The following is a 25,372-nucleotide window of genomic DNA, read 5'->3' as shown; positions in this document are numbered from 1 at the left end:
ATCTCAAGGGATAACGGGTTAGTTAAGACGTGAGGTACACGTAAAGCGTGGTGGACCTGCCAGCCTCTCCAGCAGAGCTGATCCCTTGATAATCCGTCACCATTATTCTAGCTCCAGTCACCTCCGCGTTCCTACGCATGGAATATGAAGATGAGCTCTATCTCGAGGAAGTTAAACTGTAAGTATACCCCAGCACAGTGACTATAACAACCAGGAATGGTACTCAGACGTGTTAGGTTTATTCGGTATTCATGGACCATTTTGTAGATATTCGCTGACGTCTTGTATGGGTTGTTTATTCAGTTTCCTATCGCCTCGTACACTGTAGATTTGGTATTATTTTTTTTTTTCACAGTCTACGCTCCACAGAAGTTAGTCAATTTCTCATACATGGTGTCGTTAGATCTATTTTACAGAAGCTCCCGGCCAGGCCAGAGGCACTCATCCCCTTGGTTAGGTAAGGTTCAGTACATACAACGTATACCATCGCTCACCGAAAAAAAAAAAAGAATGAATCTCAGTGGATCGTAGACTGTAAAATGACCGTAGATTTACAGACTTAACCTAATGAAAAAAAAAATTTGGTTATTTTACAGGAGATATGTTGGGTAAAAAAGTACCTAACCCAAGCGGTAGTGTCTTGCATATGGAGTGGTTTTGTTGAACAGTAGTAGTGTATAATTAAAGACTAGAATGAGAAAGGAAGAGTATGATTTAGAGGTTATTGATTTATCATACTGTATTTGGTAGGGCGATAGTGATTAGCGTAATTAATGTAAAAGTAGGTGCGACACATTAGAAAATAAATAGATCCTATGAAACCTCACTTAACCTCCTCAAACAGCTGATATTTTTCATAAATTAATTTGGAAAATAACTGATCCTTGTGGTTGCATTTATTGGGTATTATTTGCCACTTCCTATAGCAACCATATCATCACGACACATTTCTGTCTTTGTCAAAATTATGATGGCTTTTCGAATAACTTGAATAGTAAGATAACTTGGTTGCTGGGGAGATTAGATGAGGTTTTCATATGTTTTATTATTGGTTATATTTCAGGTTTACCTTCACATTGAACGTAGCTTTTGATACTGAGTGAATTTGTTCTGCATTTGTAGGGTAATATTAAGAGCATAGAGTAAAAGGTAGTCATCCAAAAGATACTTGACAGCACTCTCCACAAATATGTCATAAAGTGTTTATGCTGTTTTACAGCTAGCAGACATCCCAGAGTCATTCGTAAAACCCTCAAACTCTCCAGAAGGTTTCCCCAGGATCTGTTCTTACTTCAGCTGTGTGATTTAACAACACAGTTATGTATAAGAAGACTATTACCAAATCATGAAGTACTTCCTCAGTATGTACTCGTACAGTAATAGAAAGCCAATCTCTTGTTACATGACATCCCATCACCTCCTGCAGGCCACCCTTTGAATGTCTTTTCTCATATAGATGACCTCTCAGTCACATCACAGGACCTTGACACTACCTTGGTAACTACAAACATGCAGCATTGCATTGCATAATTGGAACGGAATGTTGTTTTACTGAAAACTGAGTGCCTGCATCCCCACAGCAATCCACTGTCACCATCTTCACCCCAGACAGACATGAATCCAACCTGCTTTGTCCCATAACTCAGAATGGTCAGCCATTTCTAGTTATTAAAACTCCATCTGTTCTAGGTATCACATATGGTATGCATATGACATTTATTCACCATACCATAAAAGTCAACACAAAGGTCATAAGCAAATGCCTTCACACCACTTCTCAGCATCAGCTTTGGACAAGTAAAAGTATCCCTTAGCATGCTCTATAGGCAACTCATCTGTTCCACCGTAAACTTTGCCCCACCTGCCTATAGACATGTGATTAGTTTTTCTGTTGATAAAAAGTAGATTGATTTCTGTGTATCAAGTGTTATTTTTACTTCTCAAAATATGGATGGTACATTCAGTGCTAATTTGTGTTATCATTTATAATAGTCGGATGTTGAGTCTGATCATTTTTTGATACCTGTTCACAATTTACCATTGTATATTTACATACTACGTGTACACCATCCTTCTACAGGAGTCCTTTTTGCTGTGCATAGGGCTAAAGCAACCCTCAGGAAGCCAACCACATCCTCCAGGCAGGACAATAGGACATAAAGTGCTGTGATCTTGTGTGGGTGTGTGTGTGTGTGTGTGTGTGTGTGTGTGTGTGTGTGTGTGTGTGTCTGTGTTGGGAGAGTGTATCACAGTTGAGCAGTAAGTTGACAATGTTTTCATTGTGGTAGTTGCATCATGGGCATTCCTTCACTGTATAGTGCTGTGCAAGCTTAAGTTAACCAATATGAGGAGGGAAAATACATGACCACTGATGCCGCTGCTTCATTTAATGCACATGCAAAATTTTAGCATAATGTGTCAAGAGGTCAGTCTGAAAATTTTACGTCAAAGCAGTTCTTAAATCACTTGCCTAACCATATCCGCATGAGCTACCAACAATGACTTCAAAAACCCCCGCCTTACTGCTAGATCTGCTCATGGGTAAGCTCTACTTATCTGTTGTAATGTGAGGTTATAGTGAGCTGAGCCCTGGTTATTCCTAAACTTTGCAATTACTACTTTTTCTACTCAGTATGTTAGCGTACATTTTTTGTAATATGTGATGATCTCAGATACAGTACATGAGTACAGAATTGTAACACTTTGAACATCTGTAACGTGCTGATTATTGCAAAACTAAGCCAGCACTTACCCAATGATTGATCAGGTGTAAATACCTGTCATGTTGGTTGTAGTTTGATTAATTGATTTTGTTTGTTTTTATAGCAGTCGGTTACAAATGGCCCATCTGGAGTCTTAGCGTACTAGTTGTTTCTTTTTCATAAGTGAATGCCATTAGTCCATTCAAATGGGGACTGAAATTTGATGAGGTACATTTATTCTTTATTCTTTCCTCCATAAAATCAGATTTCTCTGGTTTGAATGAATTTGTAAATTGGTTTGAATGAATTTTGATGAAAGATGGCTCTTAAATTTTAGATAGAACCTTGTTTTGAGAGCAGGTATGGTTTTTGGAGGTTATTTTGTTTGATATTGAGAGTTTTATTGCAATGTTTGTGGATGATTTTTTCACGAACCCTTCTCTTGGTAGTGCTGGCATCTTAGATGAGAGATACTATTTTTTTTAATTAAAGATGTTATGATTGCTCTGAAAAAATACATTTTTTTCTTGTTTACTTCTTATTACTTATGTAAGAGACAGCCTTCTTATTCCTATGTGTAGGTTTGAAAACTTTTTCTGACAACACATCATTAGCTTTGCTTGGTGTTTATGTTGTGCCAGTACTAAGCACTTACCAGCTCTAAAAAATGTTATGGTGGATACTTATGTTCCATATTCAAGGATGAGAATTTTTCAGCAAATTAGGAACACCATATGTTTCTCTGACAAGAGATTTACTGTAGAGTGCATAATTTGTTTCATTTCTCGGGCTTTTAAGATGGTTGGACAGCAGTTTATTAATCCAAAAGATTTTTCCTTGATGATTGATTGCATAAACAGTTTATTTCTTTACAAAGATATACAGCCCATAGGAGACACTCTCTTAATAGAGAAAGTGTATCCTAAATGGGCTTTTTCTTGAAAGAATTCACTTGGATTTTTTTTTTTTTTTTTTTTTGCCGGTAACTTCAGTGATTTCATGTTTCATACTGTCATCCATTGTCGACTAATTTGTAAAACATCATGGTGAGAACAAATCAGGCATAGTACTTAAAGGATCAGCTTTGTGTTCGTGAAAAGCATGCTTTTAATGTAGCCTCCTTATTAGCCCTTACCCTTTACCCTAACCATCATCCTCCATTAAGATTAGCTCACCTTCCTTCCACCTTTGTGGCATGAAACTTAAATGGTTTGGCATTTAAGTTGGGGGTTCATGATGTAACTGGTAGTGGTAGAGGATACAACGGAGTGCTTACAACTTTTTTTTTATAAAGAATTTGCATTATGCACTTTGGACACAGTAACATTTTATGTAAGCATGATTTTTTTCCATGACTTAAAACAAATTAAAGTTTGTGGAAAAATGAGGAGTCTGCTTAAAAATATGCTTTTCATAAGCTCAAAGGTGATTCCTTTCTTTATTTCTTTATGCATTTATTTTGTCACATTAACAGCTCATAGCTCATATTATCCATATAGTAGTTTTTTATAATACTGTATTACTTTATTACACTCCTCCACAGTATATTTTTATTTTGTATTTATTCATATGACTTATTTCTCTTGATGGAATTTTGATAGTGCAATTTGTTTTAAGGAATTTCTTTTTATTTTTCTTTAATATGCTGGTAGATTGATGCTGTTGACAGATATTGTTTTGCTATGCTTTACCAGAGTGCATGTAAACTGTGAAGATCCACCCACAGAGTATCAATGTGGTCAGACTTCTATGGTGGAATGCATAAGTATTCCATGTTACCCATCTACGATCTTGAAGAGCGCAGAATACAAGATGAAATGGATGCTTATTACTCCATATTTGAGGATCGCATGTATGTTGCATGACCTTTAATATTTCCCATCTTATTGTTTCCTAAAGAAAAAGTTATTTTTCTGGGTACTCACTTCAATAACTTCTTTTAATTCTTCATCTACCATACAGAATTTCATTTGGGCCACTATGATCCCTTTTTGCTGTTTCAGATGTTTATATGGTTCTTCCTCCTATTAATTGTTGAACTTTCAAGAAAGCTTAGCCAATACACTTTTTCAGCTCTGTTTTCATGCAGTGTTTATGTAGCATGCTGATGTTGCTGTTTTTCACTCCACTGTGCAAGTACCTTAATTTACAGCTTAGCAATGTTATTATGCATGGCCTATTTTCCGTTGGTGATTTTTACAAATTATTTGGCTTTTGGTGTGCAAGCAAACAGGTAATCATACCAATTTTCAGGCAAGAGTAAATGTTAACATAATCCTTTTTGTTTTGATTTTCTCAATTATGCTAAATACTTATTTTTGTGTTTAGAATTTTATCCTGCAGTTGGAAGGATGAACCCATAGCTGATATCTTTCCTAACTGTTTTCTGTTTACCAATTTTTTTTTATCATACTTTGATGCTGTCTCCTGTGTTAGCGAGGTAGCGCAAGGAAGCAGACGAAAGAATGGCCCTACCCACCCACATGCACATGTATATACATAAACGCCCACACACACTCATATACATACATGTTTTTATCCCTAATTATTGTAGTTATATGTATATATATAAATGCCCACACATGCACATATACATACATATTTTTATCCCTAATTATTGTAGTCATATAATTTTGAAAAGCCTCCATTATTTATGCTGGTTACATTGGACTGTGACCTCTAAATATTTTTTATTTCAAAGAATTTACTCATCAAATTCTTGCCTGTAGATAGTTTTACTAAGTTTTGCACTTTTTCTAGTCCTGAGATGCGCATAACATCAGGATCTCCCATCTGGGATAAAAGAGAAGAAAGTCAAGAGTGAGTAACGTTGGTAGATGAAATAAGTTTTCATGGCTTGGTAAAAGCTAGTGATAAGATGAATTAAGTTTTCATGGCTTTGTAAAAATTAGTGATACTTGTCTGATGTTTCCTACATTAGTGAAGTAGTGCTAGGAACAGAAGGAAGGCTGCATTTGGTCACATCTATTCTCTAACTGTCCTGTGTAGTGCACTGAAACCACAGCCCCATCTCCACAACCAGGCTCTACAGATCTTCCCATGGTTTACCCAGCCTGCTTCACATACCCTGGTTTGGTCCTCTGACAGAATATCTTACATTTTCCCCAAATACCAGATCATTCTAATTCACTCTTTCCCATTCATGCCTTCCATCCTCCTGTATGTTAATTCTGTGAGCACTCTAAATGTTTTTTACTCCATCCTTCCATCTCCAGTTTGGTCTCACCCTTATCCTATTCCTCCCTATTCCACCCTTATCCTATTCCTTGTAGTCATTGTAGTATAAGACACCTAGTTGTTCCCAAGAGCTTTGAAGACATAACTGATGGCCAAGGTGTATATGGTGGTGCAGGAAACCTATCTCTATCTTTAATCCCTTGCAGTTTAAGATAACTTTTGAATGTGTGGGATCTCCAAGAAGGTAAGTTGTAGAAAGTTTTTGCATCAAAATTTTGAGGATTCTATGTTATCCAAACGGTGGCAATGGTTAATGTAGTTTTAAATGCAGTGAAAATGTTATTTTAGTAGTCCATAGTTTTCTAATCTTTGACATTGGTGAGGTGGGCTAGGCCATGTTGTCATGGCTTTTAGCATATTTTTGCAGGTTAACTGGCCCTTATTTTCCTTCATTAGTTATTGCTCATTAGAAAGTTTTGTAATTTATAGAAAATGTTTACAGGTAAATGCATATTAAAAAAAATGTGTATGTACAAGTGACTGCTGTTGCTAGTAGACCCTGCTTGCAAGAGGTTACACAACAAGCGTAGAGTCATCATTGGCAGAGTTGTATCATTGAGAGCACAGTCTTTTTATAGACCTTCTCACTCCATCGAAGTCCACATTTCTGTGCCACTGGAAGTAACTTGGCCTTAGGCTGCAGGTGTCTTTAGGAAGAGGTCCTGGTGACACCAGGAATTTTTCATAGAAATTAGTCCTTAGGTAATTATGAATAGAATAAAAGAACTATAAGGTAAATATTGGCATATAAACAGACATCTTTCTCGAGCAAGGTCCACTTGGGTTGTGACAAGATATACATTATGGCAGCTTTCTGGTTATGCTTGAGATGTTTTTTTCATGATGTATTGCAACCAGGGAGAATGAAACCCATAGTGTTCAATCACTGAGGTGCAAATCATTACTCATGTAAAGATGTGAATAGTAAAAAGTAAATCACATGATAGCAAGCTGGTTTTCATGAAGTAGGTGCAACTGAGGGTCATGTGCATGTGAAACATCAGGTCTGAATTGTAGATCTTGTTATTTTTTATTCAGCATTTCCATAATGGTGGTAAGTTGCTGTTGTATGTAATGTTTTGCAGATAGTCTTGGTAGATATAAGATTAATCATAAGGCTGATTATACCGTAGTGCTTAGGAAGCCAACATGAATGGATAGATTTATGGTCGACTTTTCAACTACCCAGCCTAAGTACCGGTAACTTTGTTGTAATTCTTTGGGAGACACCCTGCCAGAACACAGGAAATGCAATATTGGGAAGATTTATACAGGTATGGATAACTTGATTATGACACTTGAACTGTAAACCTTATGGTAGATTCTTTTGGGCTTGTAGGTAAATCAATACTTCATTACACAATATGTTAAGAATATATCAAGAATCCTAAATTACCTTGTGTTAGCTTTAGTGTATGATAATTGTGTGTCTTCATTGGGTGGTAACACTCTGAGATGCTCAGGTTTATTTCTTTATTTTGTTTTTGTTATATAATGCTTGTTGTTCGCTGATGATACAGCGCTGGTGGCTGATTCATGTGAGAAACTGCAGAAGCTGGTGACTGAGTTTGGTAAAGTGTGTGGAAGAAGAAAGTTGAGAGTAAATGTGAATAAGAGCAAGGTTATTAGGTACAGTAGGGGTGAGGGTCAAGTCAATTGGGAGGTGAGTTTGAATGGAGAAAAACTGGAGGAAGTGAAGTGTTTTAGATATCTGGGAGTGGATCTGTCAGCGGATGGAACCATGGAAGCGGAAGTGGATCATAGGGTGGGGGAGGGGGCGAAAATTTTGGGAGCCTTGAAAAATGTGTGGAAGTCGAGAACATTATCTCGGAAAGCGAAAATGGGTATGTTTGAGGGAATAGTGGTTCCAACAATGTTGTATGGTTGCGAGGCGTGGGCTATGGATAGAGATGTGCGCAGGAGGATGGATGTGCTGGAAATGAGATGTTTGAGGACAATGTGTGGTGTGAGGTGGTTTGATCGAGTAAGTAACGTAAGGGTAAGAGAGATATGTGGAAATAAAAAGAGCGTGGTTGAGAGAGCAGAAGAGGGTGTTTTGAAATGGTTTGGGCACATGGAGAGAATGAGTGAGGAGAGATTGACCAAGAGGATATATGTGTCGGAGGTGGAGGGAACGAGGAGAAGAGGGAGACCAAATTGGAGGTGGAAAGATGGAGTGAAAAAGATTTTGTGTGATCGGGGCCTGAACATGCAGGAGGGTGAAAGGAGGGCAAGGAATAGAGTGAATTGGAGTCATGTGGTATACAGGGGTTGACGTGCTGTCAGTGGATTGAATCAAGGCATGTGAAGCGTCTGGGGTAAACCATGGAAAGCTGTGTAGGTATGTATATTTGCGTGTGTGGACGTGTGTATGTACATGTGTATGGGGGGGGGGGGTTGGGCCATTTCTTTCGTCTGTTTCCTTGCGCTACCTCGCAAACGCGGGAGACAGCGACAAAGTATAAAAAAAAAAAAAAAAAAAAAAAAATGCTGGAAAGTTTTCATTGTAAGTTTGGCAACTAAGCAAGTGTTATGAAGGATATCTTGTTGTCCTGTATCATATAATGTAATATTTTTTTATAGTGACCAACATGGTATGGGCAAAAGCATGCCCTAGTATTTTACTTAATGAAAGTGGAGTATATCTAAGTAGACAAGTAGTTTTTGTTAATTGAAATAGGGAAGTTTTTTCTTAGTACACTGAAGGATTGTCTGGTGTAATTTGATGAATTTTTTTTAGTGGCATGAAGCTTTGTGTACTGTAAAAAGAGGGATGTCATTTCAGTTTGACATGTTAATATTGTTCTTTCTCAGTGTTTGGTGCTCCTGTGTACATTTTTGTTATTTCTAAAATAATCCTTTAGCTTTTTTCTTTCTTCAGATCTTATTGTACCATTTTTAATTAGCAAGTTTAGTGTACTCAGATAAAGAATATGAATTGTAGTATGAAAAGTGTAGTACAGTAACAACTTCGACAAAGTGTTTCTTAGTATAAAGAGTAGTGATTTCATAATTTTCATTTTTGAAACTCAAGAAAAAAGTTTCAGTGTCCATTTGGACATGCCATGATTTTTTTTGTTCAATTCTTCCACTTCCATTGTATGTTTATAAGCTCTGAAGCATATCAGAAATTTAATTCAGTACAAAATTTAATGTTAAGGAGCTGCCTGATGAATTCATGATTTTTGCACTATAGTATCTAGTATAGTACAGTAATACTGTTCAATTACTTCTCTGCTTATTTTTGTCTGTGTGTAATATCTTCACAAAACTTTTTCATTAAGTTGGCATTGTGCATTCTTAACTATTTTGATTCACATGTGCCTCGGGAAAATTAGGAATCTGTATCAGATGCTGCTCATAGTTACCATTTGATATTCAGCCTCTCTGCACAGTATTATGATTTGTTAGATAAAGTTGTCATGCATCTTTCTCAAAAGTTAGAAAAAATTGCTCTTTGTTGATTGTATGTGATATGAATATGTAGACAGTTTTTTAAAGTTGATTTAAAAGTTAAGGGGAATATGATAATCTTCATATTTATGAAAGACTTAGCATTTTGCCTTGTCTTCATATGCACACATTGGAACTGAGGGAAGTGAGACTTTTTGTTGAACATGCATTTATTCATGAAGATGAATGGGTAGGACCTAGTTGTTAATTTGAGAGAGTTGAATGAGTCATTAGCAGAAACCTCTGTTTAATTTTTATGTTTGATCAGTTATGATTTTGATTTTACCTTTGTACTGAAGACCAAAAATCGGAAGTGATGCAGACACTGAAAGAGGTAATGGTAGATGGTATTGGGTAAATACACAGAAGAAACTTATGTGGGGTGAATTTCCCTCAGTATGTGTAATTATTGATTACCTGTTTGCACAGTAAAAAGAGAGTTGTACAATCATAGGGACCTATCTTTTGAAATTTCTTTACTATCAGACAACTTTTAAACCTTTTTACTGTCTGCATTCACAGTTTTATCAGTTGCTTTTCTCTCTGTGTTTGTGCGTGTGTGTTTGTGGGAACTCTGTATGTAACTTGTATCATACGGGGAGGGAGTATTGCTCTGGTGAGGCACTGTCTCTTGTTTGCATGTCCTTGTACATGTGGATGATGCTGGGAATGATTGGGGTAACATGAATTTTTATGGGCTCATGTCACAAGAAAAACTGGATTTATAGCCCATTGTTTAGTTAGGTAAGATCTGATGTGAAACAATAGTTTCATTTCACTTGCTGGCTAAAAAGTTTATGTAGAAATATGATATGCAAAAGTAATGTATGTTAAGCAGTGATACAGAAGAGGATTGTCTGTAATTGAGTTGGAGGAATGTTTGGAGAGTAAAGTGTTTTGTTGCAAGTAAGATCAGTGAGTGTGATGAGATTAGGGAAGTAATTTTGAATATCAAAGAGGTCAGGGTCCAGACATTCATTGTCACTGAGTAAACTTGAAGTAATTGGCATAGAAGAATCAATTATCATATATTGAGACAAGGATGTAGAGGAGTATTGCATTGTTTCCTTGTTTACCATACATTCAGCTGGTATAGCCGAGGTAATGGATGAGTATAGGTAAGGCCATTTTATCTATCTTGTCTGACAGCTACAGGAATACTCTTGGGTAAAATCGTCATAATCATTCAACATAATCGTTAGTTTCAGTGATAGGTGTTTTCACTGCACCTTTTATGAAGTAAAAAATTGTACCAAATATATACCAAGACCTGATTCAGAATCTCTTACTGAAGAAGAATCAGGTAGAGTTATACAGTATTGTACAGATTCCTAATGTTTGCCTTGTAAATAAAGGTCCATGTCTCGTATTCTGTGGTGATGATTGTGTAGGTGCTGTATCTCACTGTCTTTGCTTGGTTTCTTCCTTCATTGCTTCTCAAGACCCAAAGAAAAGGACAGTGACAGAGGAAAAGAGGATGAGGATGAGGGTAAAGAGGAAGAAGAGGAGATTAATGAGAGAGAAAGGTTTTTGTATGGATTTCGAGTGGAAAATAAAATGTAAGTAAATGACCAAATTAATTTAAGGAAGAATGGTTCAGTACTTGTGTAGAAGTATGTTGTCCTGTAGGCAATCAGGTATTGTTCCTACTTAAATCATCAGTCTTTTTACTTACAGTATAGGTAATATGGGACTGCCTTTTCAGTTAGTTCACTGAAGTATATGTGTCCCTGATCCTTCAAAATGTGATTATTTTAGAATCATTTTGTTTTGCCAGTTCTTCCTCACAGTCCAAAGGTGTTTCAAATTTATTGAATGATGATGTTTCAGATATTTAAGATATGAATATATTATTAATTTTTCTGATTTTTTGTACCTTATATCTGTTGTAATTTTCACCATTTTTGATGTCGATAGGGCTGGAAATAAATTTCTCTCTCAGACCTTATAATCTTAAACATGTGGTTGTATGAAACTTGTTTATTGAACTTTGAGACTGGAAAAGACAAGTTCCCTTAAACATTAACTTTTGTATGAAATTCATTCAAAGAATGAAAGATTAATACACATAGAATTGCTTTTAGAGGTTGATGCAGCTGTAAAATAGTTTGGAGGCTGTTAGTTCGCATATTCTTGCTGCTATACATATTAGTTTCAAGATTATATGTAGTAAGCTCATTCATTTTTTATTGCACAGTATTGCATACTGCGTGAAAGACGCTGTAGGTCTCGACTTTGGAAAGTATCTGAATACTCCTCCTTCAGTCTTGGATTAGCATTCTGATGGCTTAAGTAGACTTGGATTGTATCCCTATGTCTGCTGAACTAGCTGTATGGCTGCTGGGACTATTACTAGAATAGAGATATGTAAGATATCCTGAAGCTTGACAAAGTGTACTCACACACTGTGACAAAAATTGGATGAGGTAGCTTCCAGGTTTTCTCTTATCAAATATGATGAAATAGTATATATTTTATCGTGTAGAACACGGCTTTTTACATATGTACATTTACTTTGCTACTATCTGACAACTTCACTTGAAAATAGTTGTTTAAAGTATACTTTTACAGAAAAAAGTTCTTTTATACCGCTAAAGAGAACTTTTTATGTTAAAGCCTCTTTTTAATGCTTAAGAAATATATCTGCTTATACTTGTTTTGTTTGAATGTATGCTGTTGCGGGTTATTATTTATTTTATATGTTTTCTTTATTTTGTACTTTGCTTGTGTGCCGTCTCTTTTCTTGATATCTTTGAAAGCTTTCATGCAGCATGATGTGTGGATGCAAAGCTGCACTTTTCTTCTGGGAGAGCAGTGGTCAGTCTTTCTTAAACATCATCTGACTGTATAAAAAACTGTGAATTAATACAAACTTTTGTAGAATATTAGGTGCACATTCCCTATGATTTTCTGTAGTATAGTACATATTGATATTTTGAGTGTATACTGTTATCATTATCAGATTCTTTAGATGAGCTGGTAGCTTGATATACTATATGATTGAGTGGAGATGTCAAATTTGCATTATTCTGCCTTTTACCCTTTGATTTACTAATAGCATACTTATTAGAACAATACCCATATATGTGTAACTGCACTTGAACAAATATAAAGTTGTGACTTCAATTACTGTAGTAATCCACATATGGGTTTTATCATAATTGATCTTCATGGCTTTGCCACTTCTTTCTGACTTACAAAGCTCACTAACTGCATGTTGGTTACCAGGGGTATGACCATCACTTCTGGGAGTATCAATCTTGAGAAGAATGATAGCAACTTGATCGGCATTAGTATTGGAGGTGGAGCCAAATACTGTCCCTGTCTTTATGTTGTACAGGTATGGAACATAGTTATGCATGCTCTTGCTTATTGCATAAAATTAATGGCATTCTTGATAAAGATTTGTGTAAGAGTAATTGGTGTATTTTTAAAATTTTTGAAGGTGTATTTGTATAGCTATAGTGGTATGGTTGGCATTTTTTATGAACTATGTAAGGTTGATTCATGTACTTTTATCCATATTTAGCATGTCTTTCCCATCAGAAGCTACAGTTTGTATTTGTTTTAAAATTTATTTGTGTGGTATTTATTCTCTTGCCTGTCCCATAGGCAAGGCACTGAAGTGTTACCGATCCAGTCACTTTTTTTTTTATAAATTGCTGACTTTTGGTGAAGCACCCTAAAATTACTCATTTCATCAATCCTTTCCTCACATCTAAAGATGGTGATAGATGCTTAGGTTTGTAAGAATACTAATAAAAATGTGTATATTTGCCTTAAAGCATTGTAGTGATAGATGCTTAGGTTTGTAAGAATGCTTATAAAAATGTGTATATTTGCCTTAAAGCATTATTTTACACTTACATCCTGCTTTATTAATAGGGTATCACATACAAGATCTTTGTGTATAAGTCTTTAGATGACCAGCATTAGCTGTTATGACAGGGAAAATTGGTTTATAAAACAATTTGGTTTATGTGTAACTGATGTTACACTTAGCTGTTTTATTCTTTACTTTGTGCACTGTATTTTGATAATCTTTTGTATTCTTAGATATGTTAATACATATGTGTATTTGAAGTGGATCTCAGTTTTCCATCAGGACTGCTAAGAAGTTCTTGTAATCCCTGCCTTTCACACTGTGTTCCTTGTGGCATACTATCAAAGAATAACTTGTCTTGGAAACTATCAGGACATTGATTGATAAAGCACCTTTTTGTAGAACATAATACTTAATATTTCAGCCATGCATATTTGTTTACTTGTACATGGATTAAGTTTTTTTTGCTGTATTCTTATCTATGTTTAGAACTGAGATCAGAGAGTAGTGCCTTTGATTAATGCTGGCATTACTGTAGTTTATAATGGTTGACTTCGTCTCTGTCCTGTATATGTTTACTGTACAGAATGATTATGCATGATGAATTGTTTTGAGTGTTTTGGTCATTGGAGGTGATTAAATTTGAGTGAGTAGACTAAGTAAATCTGCATGTAGGGTGTTGAGAACACTGTTGACAAGCAGGAAAAATTAAAATTTTGAGAGAGCAATTGTCACAGTTTCAAGAAAATACCCAACAGTAACACCAAGAAAAATAAATTTAATGAATTTGGTCTAATTTTGAAGGTATTTATATGCAGATTAGAGGAATGATAAAAGGAGAAAGTAGAATACATTCCAAATAGTATGCTTAATGGTAATGATAACAACCAAACCAGAAAGTTTTCTTCAGTTCCATACTTTTCCACTGCACTACAATCTGCTTTCTACTCTGTGAGAGCAGCTTTATATAATAGCATGCACATCATTATCAACTGAACACTTTTGCACTGTATTCCTAAAAAATCATTTGCAAAAATAGGAAGGACAAGTGCAGGAAATGAACAAACACAAATGCCAGGTATAAAACTAGCCAGTGAGGCTTGGCTTGATGCCTATTGGCTAAGAGAGGCCCAAACAACCTGCTACTGCAAAACGCATTGGGCCTTGCCATTGGTGAACTCAGTATTTTTTGCTCTTCCAGTTTCTCCAGTTTCCATCCCAAGCTCATGGAAAATCACCCACTTGTAAAAACATTGAAACTCCAGCACCACAGTAACAGTCCAACCATTTGAGTGCATGCCATCTGATACAGGAAAGCCAGATGAGTCTAGCTAGTATCATAGAAAATGGAATTTTAGGTCTGTGGCTGGCTTGTTATTGATACTTTAAACACCTCTTATGATGTTACTTGAACTACCATGCTCTAAAGAAAAGTATTCCTAATTAGAAATAGATTTATATATCTGTACCATTCTTGTATGTAGATTTATTGTATCTGAATTTAGAAGTTATATACTCAGTACTGAAATCCTATAACTGTAAATTTTTCTTGTATCAGGTATTTGACAATACTGCAGCATCTCGTGATGGTACTCTTCAGAGTGGAGATGAAATCACTGGTGTTAATGGAGTCAATGTTAAAGGCAAATCAAAGCAGGAGGTGGCCCACCTCATCCAGAGATCAGAGGTTAGTTTGATTTATCATTTTTCTGCCAGAATTATTACTTATAGTAGTATTTTTGTTATTCTGTTCTCTTGACAGTTGTATTTTTATTATTCTGTTCTCTTGACAGGTGTCCTGACTGACAACCAGGTTACCACTTCTTAATTGGCGTAGATTTAATATTGATAAGAAATAACCGATCAGTTACCAGACAGCCACCAACATGGTTAGATATTCAAACAGCAATTTAATGGCCTCATACCACATATTTTGTGCTGCATCACATATTGACATTGTATTAACAGTTACCAGTAGCTTGATTATGACCAGGCTCAGCATAACATCATTATAGATTATAAAAGAATTTGTTAAATCTGTTGATGATTTTTGGATTTTATGAGATTTTTCATGATTATTCAAGCAGTGTATATTCTGTGCATCAACAGTATACAGTATAGAGATCTTATTGTCTAATTAGAAATGCAAAAACAGTAAACATGATGCATTCAAGTCATTTTGTCAAGTGGCTGAACTGGATTGTAATCAGTGGTGGAATAGGAGAGCAAATATGAGTTATTATTTTGTCACTACTGAAATGGGAATCTCTGCACTATAGAATAGCATTTCAAGTGGAATTACCATTGTGCTCTATGATAATGAACTGCTTGCTTCTCAGGACAAGACTATGAATTCATTTTCTCTGAGACAGAGAAGCTGAAAGCATTTATGCATGAGTTTTTGGCATTATTATGTCTTATCTAAGTATTGTACTGTTTATCAAGCATGTGTGTCTTGGGTTAGATTCGACTTTACACTTCCTATGTCAATATGATGCTAAAACTCAGTGGTCTCCCATTATTTTATTTAAATGGTGTGCTTAATTGAGCCTTTAAATTCCATGAGATGAAGCCATCTCTCAGGATTTTGTTTTGAGTCCCATTTGTCATGATCTTTAGATAACTTATTCATTATTCAGAATTTAAGCAGTTTCTCCCTTGTATGGTAGGTAATGGTGACAGCCATTTAGTAGGCTTTGAGAACATGTTAAGGTATTTTTTGTATCACACATTATTAACTGGCTTATGATTGTATGGTCAATAGCATTTGTGAAAACATCACAGTTGATTTAATGGACAATTTTACTCATAATATCTGACCAAATCCAAAGCATGAATGTTTAGCTTTATGTCCTCATTTCACCAAGTTATGTTCAAGAAAAGTTTTTGTGTGTTAGAACCTCTTTCTTAATAGCCCTGTATTTTCATCTCTGCATACTTCCATGTTTATTCTGCCGTACATATATTTGTTTTATTTCACCTTTAGGGTTCTGTCACTATCCAGTACAACAAACTGCATGCCGACCCAAAGCAAGGCAAGACATTGGATATTGCCTTGAAGAAGGTTAAGCATCGACTAGTAGAGAATCTCTCTTCCTCAACAGCAGATGCACTTGGCCTCTCACGTGCCATTTTATGCAATGACTCATTAGTTAAGAAGTTGGATGACTTACAGAGGACTGAAGATATGTACCAATCTCTTATGGACCATACAAAGAGACTACTGAAGGCTTTCTTTGACTTGGCTATGGTCTATAAAAGTAAGTTGAATACAGTAGAAATAGTATTTTTCTGTTTTATCTTTGCTGTTTTTATACAACCTTCGAAAACCTCTTAACAGTGCTCATGCAGAATTGAGGCTGCACCCCACATGGGAGTAGGGAAATGACTGACTACTTTTGAGTGATAAGGTCATCAACAAGGCTGCACATTCTATTAAGTGTTATGAAAATAGCTCTAACTTGTGGAGTCCAATAACACTGTTATTTCTTTATTGTGAGATATACTGAAATGCATATTCTAATGAATACAGGTGAAGGAGAGAAAACCTGGATGTTATAGATATGAGGAAAATAATTGAGAGGGTTAGTAACTGCTTTGTAGTGAGCCAGCACTTCACTGGTTATCAGTTGCACTACTCTAGTCCATGAAGCTATGTTTTCTTTCTGCCTCACTCATATGTGGACTGCTGGTATTCTGTCCACAAACATACAATCCCTCCTTGTCACATATAACATTTGACCTCACAATACTCACACACCTCCCTCTTCGTAACTCTAAATTTGTCTGCGGTGAGCACTATGCACTAACCCTGCAATAGATAGCAGTAGGAGGTTGGAAAGTTAAACAGGTGGGAACATTAGGTCGGAGCCTCTGAAAACACTGCACTATTGTTTCCATCTGCCGATAGGCTGTTAAGGATGAAGCATTAAAGGCTAAGAAGCAGTACAGTACTGGAGTACACCAGTTAGAAAACATTTTTGCCATGGCCACCCCATTGAGGGAGCACTTGAAGGGAACAGGCATCAGAGATATAGAAAAAGAAGGTTTATCTTTATGGGAAGGCTAGAGATAAAACAGAAAGACAGGGAGGTGGTGCATGACTTAGAATGGTGTACTCATGAAGGAATCATTGTAAATGCACTGTTTTGTTGTAACATTTGCTCACCTGGGGACATAAATGAATCTCTCAAGAAACTCAGTTCCCATTTTCATTTTTGATTTGTGAACGCATTTTCTTTCCAGGGTTTGGGGATGTCTTTTGTGAAATTGGTGTTCGTGAGCTTCAGCAAAGTGCAAATGAAGCATTCAACCAATTTGGGGAATCTCATCGCCAGATGGAAAAGTATGGTATCCAGATGCTGAAACGATTAAAGCCTGTAAGTTAATGAGAGTGGAGGAATTTTATTTTATGTAGAAGTTATGACAAAATTCTATTTTGATTTCTTTACCCAAGATTTGTTTTGACCTGAACAGACTTGAGATAGTAGGGAAGAAGCTGGAGGAAGTGGAGATGGGAGCTGAAGGGAGTCATAGTATGAACAAGGTGGCAAAGGTTCTTGCTGCATGGAGGAGTATATGGAAGGAGAAGTCATTGTCTCATAATTCTAAGATGTGTATGTTGGAAGGTATAGTAATCCTGATAGTGATGAATGGATGCAGGTTTTTGATGCTGAATACAGTAGAACAAAAGAGGATGGACCTATTGGAAATGAAGTGTGTGAGGTCAATATGTGGTGTGAGGAGAGTTGGTGTTGTAAGGAATGACATAGTAAGAACATGTTGTGGTTGTAAATGCAGTCTGATTGAGAGGGGCAGACATACTTAGTTGGAAGTGTTATAGAAGCCAACTGAGAGGTTTAGAAGTAGATTGTGAAAAGAAGGAAAGAAAGAGCATGATAATGGTTTTCATGAGAGGATCAGTTTCTGAATCTCCCTTGCTAAAGCAGAAAAGGCAAGCTGGTATTTAACGAAAAAAAACAGAATTATTGTTATCTTCCTCTCTTGCCCACAGTTGGAGAATTAGTAATAAGTATCCTTTTTTTTCATACATATTCTCCGGTTCTCATATTAGTGAGGTAGCGTTAAGAACAGAGGACTGAGCCTTGGGGGGGGGGGGATATCCTCACTTGGCCCCCTTCTCTGTTCCTTCTTTTGGAAAATTGAAAAAACGCTAGAGGAGGATTTCCAGCCCCAGCTTCCAACCCTTTTAGTCGCCTTTTACGACATGCAGGGAATATGTGGGAAGTATTCTTTTTCCTCTGTCCCCAGGGATGAATATCGTTCTTATGTTAGAAATACTGATTCTTGCATTTATCTGAAGAGAAGATATGTGGCACATACTTACAAGGCAAGAATATAAGTAATCTTTGTGGATTCCTACTCCATACACTTGGAATAATTATTTGTAGTTTGTATCGCAAAATTGTTTAAGCATTCGTCTTAAGTTTTTGTTGTTATTAAGGTATTTATTCTGAGTATATCTTCTGAAACAAAGCAATTTTCTTTTCCTTCCCATGTTGAGAAGATTATTTGTAATTCTTTGTGGCTTATATGCGTGTACCTCTTCATTTTTTAAATGACTTATCTTGCAGTAGTACAAAATAATTTTCTAAAGGTTTCTACAAGGAGAAGGTATGTGTTTGGTTTAATGGAAACTAGATTACTCTATCTCCTAAACCATATTACTGTTTCCTGAACTATATTACTGTACCTCCAAAACTTTTTCAGATCCTGAGTGATTTGGGAACATACCTTCATAAAGCCATACCTGACACAAGACTTACAATTAGAAGATATGCTGATGCTAAATTTGAATACCTCAGTTACTGCTTGAAGGTGAAGGAAATGGATGATGAGGAGCTGCAGTTTGCCCAGTTGCAGGAGCCGCTGTATAGAGTAGAGACTGGTAACTATGAGTATAGGTAAGTGATGATAAACCCAATAGTAGTTGAATTGTAAGCATACACCCGCACACATGCAAATCAATTGGTATGCATTATTTTTCTATCTAGATGTTAGATGGAAGAATAGATGCATACAATATATTGTTTTATAGATGTCTCCCTGTCATATTTTCAGTATGCTGAAGTGAGCATTGGCCTCCTCATAGAAAAAGCATTTTTTTCAGTTTTGCTTTGCATATTAAGTTGATTCTGTGGGTGATGCTAACAGCATCATTTAGATTGTATTGTCATACACACAATTTCTCCATTGCTATATGATCACAATTGATTCCTTGATCATCCTCTTTATAAACAATTCTAACCATGAGTAACCTACCATTGCATCTCTTCTGCAGTTGAAAACCTTCTGGTACCTTCAACCATACTATTGTACATCTTCTTTACTACCATGTTATGCATCTTGTATGACCATTCCCATTTTAAAAGTCCTTTGAATGTACATTTTTCTAACAGTCACTTCATACCACTTACCTCTCATTCTTTTCTTTGTTTTCTCTCCAAATTTCAACACTTCTATGTATATTGCACATCTCTGCTTCCTTAATTATTCTTTCTTATTTTCCTGCATGGACCCAAGAAAACTAAGTTCTGTTTTCACTCATGATCCCCATGTGTCCAGACCATTTTGGCACACCCCAGTAGGCCATCTGAATCAGATTACACTCACTACACATCTCTCTCTTACAGTGTTATTGTTTTTACTGTTACCCCAACTCACGTCACATACTATGACAGCTGCCTGCAATTAGCTTTGCTGGCATTTGTTGGCTGTTGATGAGCACTTGTTTGATATTGTTGTTGCAACTCAGCTAAATGCCAGTTACCCCATGATTTTCTTGATGTGTTAGCAGACACAGGAGCCTAAGTGATACATAGAGTGAAATAATGAAAATGACATTTAACCAGAATAAAGATTTCTTTCCATTATTTTTGTTAAAAGTTGTTGTGAAGTGATGTTTCATTGTGAAAGCAATTCTAATGATCATGAATATCATTAGATTTCTGTTGTCATTCTTAGTCATAACTTAAGGAAGTAGTCATAATTGATTATTAGGTCGTATAATATTGGCCATCTTTACTTATAGTTACCCTGTAGAATCAGAACTTTTCAGTGTTTCTAAAAATCTTTTGTGTTAGCTTTATCATATGTTTTATATCACTGTATAGATGTTAACATTTTTTATACTTTGAGAACAGTATGCATTACTAGCCTGAATGTTAAAATCTAGTCTATACACTCTCTTCCCTCCTGAATCAACAGTGCACTTCCCTTACACGATTTTCTTTAATCCTTGTAGTATTCAACATTAGCAGTCACCCAGTAATGCTCACCCGTTATGCTAAAAAGACATATTGCTCTGTGATTCTTACTATATTTTTTGCTTTTTCCTTTGTACAGTACACCTGACAAATGAAGGTATCTCTTCCAGTAGCTGTTTTCATGTTTTCCCATGTTCATCAGTTATTCCATTCATATGTTATGTATGCTAGCAGGACTGCATATATTTTAGGAACTGGTTAAAATCATGCTGCTGAAGGCCACACTCACTTATTGTCTGGATTGATATGCCTCTATTTTTCACCTTCATGCACTTTAGCACTTTACCAGGCTTATCCTTCTTTATATTCTTTTCATCATTGTCATATGTACTTTTCCCAAATATCTATAGTCCACTTTAGTATCTTCAGTTGTCATTATAATCATCATTCTTATGTTTATTGTCAAATGGTAGGATTTAGCATTAATACTGTCTGCTGTAATTTGTCACCACAGTTTAAGCTAAGATATTCATTGTTTGATTACTTGCTTATGTCTCAGCTGACTACTTGGAAATGTAATTGTTATTTTGTATTTTATAGCCATTCGGAGGATTATTATCATAAACCTGCTTTATTTACAGATTAGTCTTACGTTGCCGTCAGGAGGCTCGAGCCAAGTTTGCCAAACTGCGTTCAGATGTTTTGGTTAAATTAGAATTGCTTGATTCCAAACATGTCCAGCACCTGACAGAACAGCTAACACGACTAATTGGAGGACTTGCAAAGTATCATAGCCAGTGTCAGGAACTGATGCATGACAAACATTGGTTCCCCATTGAACTAGACATGGTGGGAACAACACTTCACGCAGATCATAGGAATGATGGCATACAGGTAATATTATTGGTTGAAGTATTGCATTATTGCTGAATCTAAGGGGATATTTTTCTGTGTTTTTTACAGCAAATATTTGAATTTTAAGAGAAGAAAAGAAATGAACTCTGTATGTTTCCATCTATGATTGTATATCCTCTCTTGCAAACAAGATGTCACACTAATTCTAGGAGGCAACACACTTATAGCACATCTCTAAATATTCGTATTCATTACACATTTTGTTGTGGACTTACTATCTCAGTTTGCTATCCTCTTCAACTATTGTCTGATTATATTCCTAGAATGTCTCACCTTGCTGTAGTATAGAGGAAGGGGAAACATAGCTTTTGCAAATTTAGATAAGTAGTAGACGTGTTGGAAATGAAATCCTTGAGGACAATGTTTGGTGTGAGAAGGGTGATTTAGGAAATAATGTTAGGGTGAGAGAGAGTTGTGGTTTTGAAAAAAGCATGACTGACAGAGCTGAAGAGGATGTGCTGAAACGGTTTGGTCATATGGAGAGGATAACTAAGAAGATAGACATGTAAGAAGTAGAGGGAACAAATAGAAGGGAGAAATAAATATGAAGATGGAAGGATAGAGTAAAAAATGTTTTGAGGGCCTGAACATGCAGGAGGGTTTGAAGCAGCATGAAATAGAATGAATGCAAGTGGTGTCATTCAAGAGGTGATCTGCTGTCAATGGATTGAACCAGGGCATATGAAGCAGTCATGGGAAACCACAGAAAGGTCTCTGGGTCTTGGCTTTGGTTTTAGTGCATCATGTATGACAGGTAGAGTGGATGAGCAGATGATCCCAGTCTTCATATGTTCCTGGCACTATCTTGCTGTTTGTGAAACTGCAAACAAGTATAAAAAGATAGTACAGATATCTATTTGTAATCACCTTTTTATGCTTTGACCACCTCAGCTTGCATGTAATTACTGAGTGCACCACATCATATTTTTCTGTGTTCCTTGTCCTCAGTCAGTCTGCTGTGAAGCCATTCCTTCTCTTTTAGTAATATAAATCTAAATTTATTGATTGTTGTTGGAAATGAAAGGTTTGAGGATGACATTTGAGGTGGTTTGATCAAATAGTAATGAAAGAGTAAGAGAGATGTGTGATAATTAAAAGAGTGTGGTTAAGAGAGCAGAAAAGGGTGTGCCGATATGGTATAGACATATGGAGAAAATGAGGAGGAAAAAGGTTGACAAAGACATATGGGTCAGAAGTGGAGGGAACAAGGTTAATGAGGAGACCAAATTGGAGATGGAAGGATGGAGAGAAAGAGATTTTGAGCGATTGGGGCCTGAACATGCAGGAGGGCTGAAAGGTGTGCATGGGATGTAGTTAATTGGAATGACGGTGTACACTGGGGTCGACATGGTTTTAGTGGACTGAACCAGGATTGTGAAACATCTGGGATAAACCAAGGAAAGGTCTGTGGGGCCTCTGTGTGGATTGGGAGCTGTAGTTTTGGTGCATTACACAACATGACAGGTAAAGAATGGGTGCGAGCATATGTGGCTTTTGTTTTTGTGTTCGTTGCACTACCTCGTTAATGCAAAAAATGACAATCAAGTAAGGAAAAATAAAATTACATTTCACATGGTCACTGCTCCGCTTGAAAACATTACCTTAGTATGGGTAATAAAATTCCCAGATACACAAAGTTATTCAGCCATTGTTCCAGTTTACCTGTCCCAGATACCCCTGAATATTTAATTCTTTGTTAATTTGATATTACTAAATGTGCATCATGGTATTTATACTGAAAGGAAATTTAGCCCATGTACTCATGTAGATATGTATCCCCCTAGACTGGAGAATATGAGGATGATGAAGAATTGCTTGACACTGAGGGTGCCACAGAAGTAACAGAAACAGAGGATCTTGTCCAGCCCATGGAGGATCTGACTCTCAACAACAGCAATAACAAACCACAAGAAGTGAGAGAAGGGAATTTTGAAGAGGTCAATCTTCTTGGGGACTTTTAGAACAGATAGTTTTTTTCTGTCAAGATTAGAACAGATTATTTTTTCTATATCAAGGTTTGGAAATCTTTTTTCTAATTGATTTATTGAATGAGACCTTGAGTTTTATAATTCTTTTTTCTCAGTTTGAGAAAAAAAGTGAAACTTATTTAGTAGCAGTTCCAGAATTTTATTCCAAGAAGCACATATTGTGCTTGAACTGATGAAATTTCCATTTCCCTCTGAAGAAACAGGATTTTGCATCAGGGTATGATTCGTAAAATAATATTTGTTAAAAGATATTGCATGTAATGATGTAGTAGCTCTTAAGTCTTCCTGTAGTAGACATCACATGTAGATTAGTGATAAGTCTTTTTTGTAAATGACTTTTTCACACTCAGCACCTTAGATCTTCGTTGAAAATAGAAAAATTTGCATTGTTTTACTTTCTTTTAAACAATATTTTTAGTATTTTGACAAGAATCCAAAGTTATGGGTAGTGCTATAATACATGAGATGTTATCTGCTATTGTTTTCTCATGCAGTGGTATCATTTCTAAATTAAAGAAAGTAAGACATTGTTGGGGAAAAAATTCATGAGGGCCCTTACAATTTAACAGTTGAAGCTTTTGTTAGTTGCTGTATGAAATCATCTAGGGCCTTCCCAGTGACACTGCATTTTAAACCCATGAGGCTTCAGCTTAATGCTGTTTGGTAGATGGTCTTTCCTGTGCCAATAATTGCCATCCCACCTTTCTTTAGAGAATGTGAAACCAAAATTAGTCATAAAAGGTTAAGGATGTAAGCTTCATATCATCCTGGGTGATATTGGATCGATTTTACTATACTATTATCAGCAGTAGTATTCCCAACAGAATGCCTTCCCCTGTAATGTAGTTGTAGTATTTGGGAAAACAGTATTGTACAGATGATTTTTTTTTCATACATGTTCTCCATTTCCCATGTTAGCGAGGTAGCGTTAAGAACAGAGGACTGAGCCTTTTGAGGGAGTATCCTCACTTGGCCCCCTTCTCTGTTCTTTCTTTTGGAAAAAGTAAAATGGGAGGGAAGGATTTCCAGCCCCTCACTCCCTCCCCTTTTAGTCACCTTCTACAACAAGCAGAGAATACGTGGGAAGTATTCTTTCTCCCCTATCCCCAGGGGTCCACAGATGAATTTAACTGAGTAAAATATTTGTGTTATTTCAGTTGTTGCATGAAATAACCAAGAGGCATCATAGTAGCACTGTACTTTCAGTCATTGAGACTTGAGTTTATATCCTTAGTTGAGGAAAGTTAGCCAGATAATATTTCTCATAAATGCTGTCCTTTATTCTATGTACTACCATTTACCACACATATATGTTGCACAGTTCCTGTAGACCTTGATGAAATTGATTTATAATAATATGACAGTCATTTTTGAATTGATTAAAGAACTTATGATGTTAATCTTTTGGTGTATATGTGTTTTTTTTTTTTCAATGTAATAATTTGTATGAATCTAACTGTATATTTCTTTAGATTAACATGATTTTGTCTTGCATTGTATTTTAGTATATATCCTGCATTAAACATTGAGTCACTGATTACATACTAACCCATAGAACAGGTATCTTGAATGTTTTGTTGGCATTGATACTGACAAAGATAGTTAACTCTTCACTCAGAAAGTGAGCTATGAGAGTTAGCTAAAGACTTGTGTGAGATAAGGCAAGGTGAAATGATTGCATTATATTGCTGAACCATAGGGGAACAGTAATGTTTGTAGTTTATTGTCAAAACATTAAGGCATCAGAGTAGTAGTTATTACACATACTCCATGCAAATGGTGTTATTTTTTAGCTGAATTAATTAAGGAGCTTCATAACATGCCTTTTAGTTGTGACATTTGTCTTCATTTCAAGGAGCTGGCTTTGTTAACGTCATCATTACCCCTGATTGATTTCAACTTTAAAATGGTGGGCTTATTCAAGAAATTCCATCATACAATGCACCAAAAAAAAAGAATTCAAATGATTGATTAACACTCAGAAGTAATTAGAATACATAGTTATAA

The 25,372-nt window shown here is 36.1% G+C and overlaps 1 protein-coding gene across 7 annotated transcripts; it reads left to right on the top strand.

Annotated features, from left to right (window-relative positions):
- On the top strand, positions 1-24,857 carry PICK1 (protein interacting with PRKCA 1). Of its 7 annotated transcripts, none has more exons than XM_071666563.1 (11): positions 41-178; positions 4,397-4,554; positions 5,463-5,522; positions 10,856-10,972; positions 12,642-12,753; positions 14,795-14,923; positions 16,223-16,496; positions 17,482-17,615; positions 18,967-19,160; positions 21,104-21,356; positions 23,162-24,857. In XM_071666563.1, exons 2-11 carry the CDS (start codon positions 4,436-4,438, stop codon positions 23,336-23,338), a joined length of 1,569 nt encoding a protein of 522 aa, XP_071522664.1. In that variant the 5' UTR covers positions 41-178; positions 4,397-4,435; the 3' UTR covers positions 23,339-24,857. The 7 variants fall into 7 exon arrangements, with proteins under 7 accessions (XP_071522668.1, XP_071522664.1, XP_071522663.1 ...); XM_071666562.1 differs by having other exon boundaries at positions 42-178; positions 4,429-4,554; XM_071666564.1 differs by lacking the exon at positions 4,397-4,554 and having other exon boundaries at positions 58-178.
- Positions 24,858-25,372: the final 515 nt, after the last annotated feature.

This window comes from Panulirus ornatus, chromosome 11, assembly GCF_036320965.1.
Source record: "Panulirus ornatus isolate Po-2019 chromosome 11, ASM3632096v1, whole genome shotgun sequence".
Classification (NCBI taxonomy): Eukaryota; Metazoa; Arthropoda; class Malacostraca; order Decapoda; family Palinuridae; genus Panulirus; species Panulirus ornatus.
The sequence above is the reverse complement of the archived record's forward strand: the minus strand, read 5'-3'. Positions and strand labels throughout refer to the sequence as shown.

What these genes read in the sequence shown, in the direction of transcription:
- PICK1 (XM_071666562.1), top strand. Translation starts at nt 138, where the DNA reads ATGGAATATGAAGATGAGCTCTATCTCGAGGAAGTTAAACT. An exon ending in TCCATATTTGAGGATCGCAT is followed by an intron (nt 4,555 to 5,462) that starts GTATGTTGCATG and finishes CACTTTTTCTAG; the next exon opens with TCCTGAGATGCGCATAACAT. An exon ending in ATAGGAATGATGGCATACAG is followed by an intron (nt 21,357 to 23,161) that starts GTAATATTATTG and finishes GTATCCCCCTAG; the next exon opens with ACTGGAGAATATGAGGATGA.